The sequence below is a fragment of the Triticum aestivum genome, chromosome 4B (genome assembly GCF_018294505.1).
Source record: "Triticum aestivum cultivar Chinese Spring chromosome 4B, IWGSC CS RefSeq v2.1, whole genome shotgun sequence".
Lineage (NCBI taxonomy): Eukaryota > Viridiplantae > Streptophyta > Magnoliopsida > Poales > Poaceae > Triticum > Triticum aestivum.
Genome location: NC_057804.1, coordinates 128,684,596 through 128,689,202, shown reverse-complemented (window position 1 = coordinate 128,689,202; position 4,607 = coordinate 128,684,596). Strand labels below are relative to the sequence as shown.

The following is a 4,607-nucleotide window of genomic DNA, read 5'->3' as shown; positions in this document are numbered from 1 at the left end:
ACCTTCATGTAATCGGCCTTTGGTCGCTCGGGTTCTTACCCGTTTTGAATGCATAAGATAGAAATTTATCTACCTTTTCTTTTAAAAAAAAGTTGCAAAACCGTGGAGATGGTTGCGAACCGTTCGATCGAAAACATATGTGACAGCCACGGAGGCAGTCGACGACGCGCGCAGCTTCATCCATCATGTGAACGCTACCGTTCCTAGGGAAAGAAAAAAGACTCCCCACGAAATAAAAACAAACAAAAAAGCCCTAAAATCGGAAAAAGAAAGAAGCAATGACAAACAATTAACCAACGCCTCTGCTTTCTTTAGCAAACTGTGCAAAGCTAAAAGAAGACGGAGAGGGAGACTCTTTCAAAACATGCATCCCTCAACTTCGGGCCACCCCTAACACCTCCCCCATTGCCTATCCTCTCTCTTCTCCCTCTCTCTCCGCCATTGCACGCCCCACGAGCCATTGCACGCCCAAACTATCGAGGCGTTTTGCGCGCGCAGGGGCATCCGCCATTGCTCGGAGCTCGGCTTCCGTTGCTGTTAGCCGCGAGAAATGGAGAGGATACCGATACCAATCGCGATGCTGCCGCAGAAGTCGAGCAGCTTCTCTCAGGCCACCATCCGCGAGGATAAGCTCGGCCGCAACCTCTCCCTCGGCGCCATCAAGCTAAATGAGCACATCGAGCGCGCCAAGAAGGATGCCGCCGAAGCCGCCGGCGATAAGAAGGCGGCAGCGGGTGGCGGAGAGGGTGCCCCCCCGGACGGCTCCGGGGTCGGTGAGACGCCCGAGCCGCCGCCGCATGAGGAGCCTGACCTCGCCGAGCTCTCTGCGGAGGTCGACGCCTTCCTCGCAAGCCGGGACGGGGACGCCCCGCTGAGCATCTCGGAGGTGACGCTCGACAGGTTCGCCTCCGCCGTGGAGGTGGAGATAGCGCAGTCGGAGGAAAAGGAGGGTAAGTGGGCGCTGGGGGAGGGCGGCGAGCAGCCGCTTCTCCTCGCCGCGATCAAGCGCATCGTCACGCTCGCATCCGCGCTCACCGCAACCGGTGGCGGCAATGGCACGGAGGGGGCCGTCAAGTACACCATTGGCGTACACCGCGTCACCGGCGTGCTCCACCGCTCCATGACGTTCCTCGAGGACGAGCTCCACGCGCTGCTCGAGGACCCATGCCTCGCCAAAACGCCCAAGGCCAGCGAGTCCGGCAGCGCTACCGCCAAGTCCATGAAGCGCCCGCCGTCGTTCGGGCAAGGTGGCGACCCAGATCGGCCCGTCGTTCCTCCCACTGAGGGCGGCAGTGCAGGCGACGACGCCTCCCAGTTCCAGCCGTTCCCCGCGGAGACCGTGGACCATCTCCGCGCCATGGCCGAGGTCATGATCACCGCGGGCTACGAGACGGAGTGCATACAGGTGTTCCTCGTGGCGCGCAGGAACGCGCTGGACGCCACGATGCAAAGCCTCGGGTACGAGAAGGCGAGCATTGACGATGTGGTGAAGATGTCATGGGAGGGGCTCGAGTCGGAGATCGGGACATGGATCAAGGCGTTCCGGCACATCCTCAACGCCGGCCTCTCCGCCGAGCACGACCTCTGCGTCCGTCTATTCGTTGGCCGCAACGCCGGCCTTGGCCGCGATATCTTTGCGGACCTGGCCCGCTGCGCCATGCTCCAGATGTTTAACTTCACGGAGGCCGTGGCTATGACCAAGCGCGCCGCCGAGAAGCTCTTCAAGGTGCTCGACATGTACGAGGCTATCCGCGATGGAGCCCCCGTCGTGGACGGCCTCATCTCCACGAACAAAGCCGAAGGCGGCGAGAACAGCAGCGGCGCCGAAGCGCTGGCCGACCTCAAGTCCGAGCTCGCGTCTGTGCGGTCCCGCCTAGGCGAGTCGGCCGCCGCCATCTTCTGCGACCTTGAGAGCTCCATCCGTGCCGACGCCGGAAAGCAGCCTGTCCCCGGCGGTGCGGTGCACCCGCTGACACGCTACCTGATGAACTACCTCAAGTACGCGTGCGAATACAAGAACACGCTGGAGCAGGTGTTCCGGGAGTTCCACCGGCCGGACGCCGTCGACTCCCCCGGGCACGAAGGCGAGAGCAACCCGTTCGCGGCGCAGCTGATGGAGGTGATGGAGCTCCTCCACGGGAACCTGGAGGCCAAGTCGAAGCTGTACAAGGACCTGGCGCTGAGCAGCATCTTCCTGATGAACAACGGGCGGTACATGCTGCAGAAGATCCGGGGCTCGCCGGAGATCAACGCGGTGGTCGGCGAGGCGTGGGCGAGGAAGCGGTCGACGGACCTCCGGCAGTACCACAAGAACTACCAGCGCGAGACGTGGGGCCGCGTGCTGAACGTGCTCCGCGACGACGGCGGGATCACGGTGAAGGGGCACGTGCAGAAGCCGGTGCTCAAGGAACGGTTCAAGCAGTTCAACGCGGCCATAGACGAGATCCAGCGGACGCAGGGCGCGTGGGTGGTGAGCGACGAGCAGCTGCAGTCGGAGCTCCGGGTATCCATCACCGCCGTCGTGGTGCCGGCGTACCGGTCCTTCCTCGGCCGCTTCGCTCAGCACTTCACCGCGGGGAGGCAGACGGAGAAGTACATCAAGTTGAGCGCAGACGACCTCGAGGGCATCATCGAGGAGCTCTTCGAGGGCAGCGCCGGGTCCATGTCAAGGAGAAGAAATTAACCGACGAACCGAATCCATTCATCGGGCAGCGGCCGCCCTCCGTTCTCGACTCCGGCGACAAAATGTACCTCCTCTGCTCTTCTTACGATTTTGCTCTGCTTTTTTTCACCGCGTCGAGTGATCAATCCTCACCTCGGTCGCGGCGGACAGATAGATGTGTGTGTGCGTGTGTATCCGTTGATCGATCCGAGCGTTCATGCGTGTTAATTAATTACCTGTTTATATATAGTAACTCTCTCTTGATTCTTCTTCTGCGGCTAATCGCATTTTCTATACGCGACGTTGCATGCATGTCTCAAGAATCCTGCGGTTCCCGAGAATAATAATAGCGGGATCTTGATCCGATCATGGAGGGCTGGCGCGCAGAGCACACTGACTGTTGCATATGGAGCTCACGTTGTTTTGTACTCCATGATTTGTTTGACTCCCTCTTTTCTAATTCATTTTCAAGGCATGAGAAGTGGCATGGGACACCAAATAATCCAAGCTATGTGTGCATCTCACGATGGAGATGCTTCTTTCTATCTATCTATTATGCATATAAAAAAAATAACAAATACAGCCGCTACTGATGTTTCTCTCGAGAAAAGACGTTAGCCCGACTTCATAAATAAAACCAACAGGCATCCCACGAACGCCCAAAAGGTGAGGATACAAAGCAAAGTAATGAAGACTGCCACCGCAGCAATGAGTTCCAATACTTGGCACACACCCCAGGAAACAACCAGCAAAAGGAAAACATAATGAGACGAAGGCAGCCATCGAGGAGAGCCACAACCCTCCCTAAGACGTAGGCGCACGATCTTGACGACATAGTGAAGACGTCGTGGTATGCACACGCAAGATAAGTGCATCGGTGCATCGGTAGGCTCCTTGTCGCACTCCTTAATGAATGATCTCCCAAACCACAAAGGTTCTTAGGCCTGCACATAATCTTCCATTTAACAAATTGGTATTTCTTCTTGTTCTCCGTGGAATTCCTATGGAAACCACTACGGTTCTTGTCAGACCCAGCATGGGCTCCCAGAGGAAGACGATAGAAGCCCATCAAGAACATAGGTAGAAAGGATAGACGTGCATTCATGAGGCAGACCCTGCCAGCTGTCGAATTATAACGCCCACACCTAGGTGTGACCCGATTACCAACTTTTAGGACCCAAGGAGGAGCATATTTCATACAACTTTTTAAGGAGAATTTGGGATCCCAAGGAACACAAAAGGGAACGAAGCAAGTTTGCAATTAAAAAGATTCACCACACGGCGCTCCTTCAGTGCAAAGCTATTTGAAGTATGCCCTAGAGGCAATAATATTGTATTATTATATTTCCGTATTCATAATTTAGAGTTTATATTCTATACTATAACTGTTATGATCCTGAAACATGCGATTCAGTGGAAAACTCATATTCACGTGTAGAACGATAACAGTAAAATAAGATTCCTAGTCCCATCTCTAAGATAAGCTCAAGTGTTGTTGATGATCATATTTTCCGGATGTTGAGATATCGTTAAGTGTAACGATAGTCTCCAAACAACATCAAGAGTATGTCCTTAGAAGAACGATCATATTGAATCGACCAAAACTTGTTTGTTATACTTTAAGATAATATCATCATGAGTCAATTCTTATAACACGGAGTGTTAATTTGTGATTTTAGTTCCTTAGACCATTAGAGTACCGTAGTCACTTATTGTTGTATGATGAGCTTTTGGGTTGCTCAAACATCATCAGTAACTTGGTGATCATAACGACAACTTATAGGTTCATCGGAAAGTTTGACAAGGGACAGATAGCTCGAGTGTGGAATTTGCTCCTCCAATGATGGAAGATATTATTAGGGTCATCTCGGTGTGATGACATCCATCATCGTCTGGCCTGACACAAGTGACTTCTTCACGGGGATATCGGAACATGACGAAGAGA

The 4,607-nt window shown here is 54.3% G+C and overlaps 1 protein-coding gene across 1 annotated transcript; it reads left to right on the top strand.

The window, feature by feature from the left end:
• Nucleotides 1-354: 354 nt before the first annotated feature.
• LOC123094616 (exocyst complex component EXO70B1-like) lies at nt 355-2,906 on the top strand. Its single transcript, XM_044516585.1, has one exon. The coding sequence runs from the start codon at nt 551-553 to the stop codon at nt 2,681-2,683; it is 2,133 nt and encodes a 710-aa protein (XP_044372520.1). The 5' UTR covers nt 355-550; the 3' UTR covers nt 2,684-2,906.
• The last annotated feature ends 1,701 nt before the right edge of the window (nt 2,907-4,607 follow it).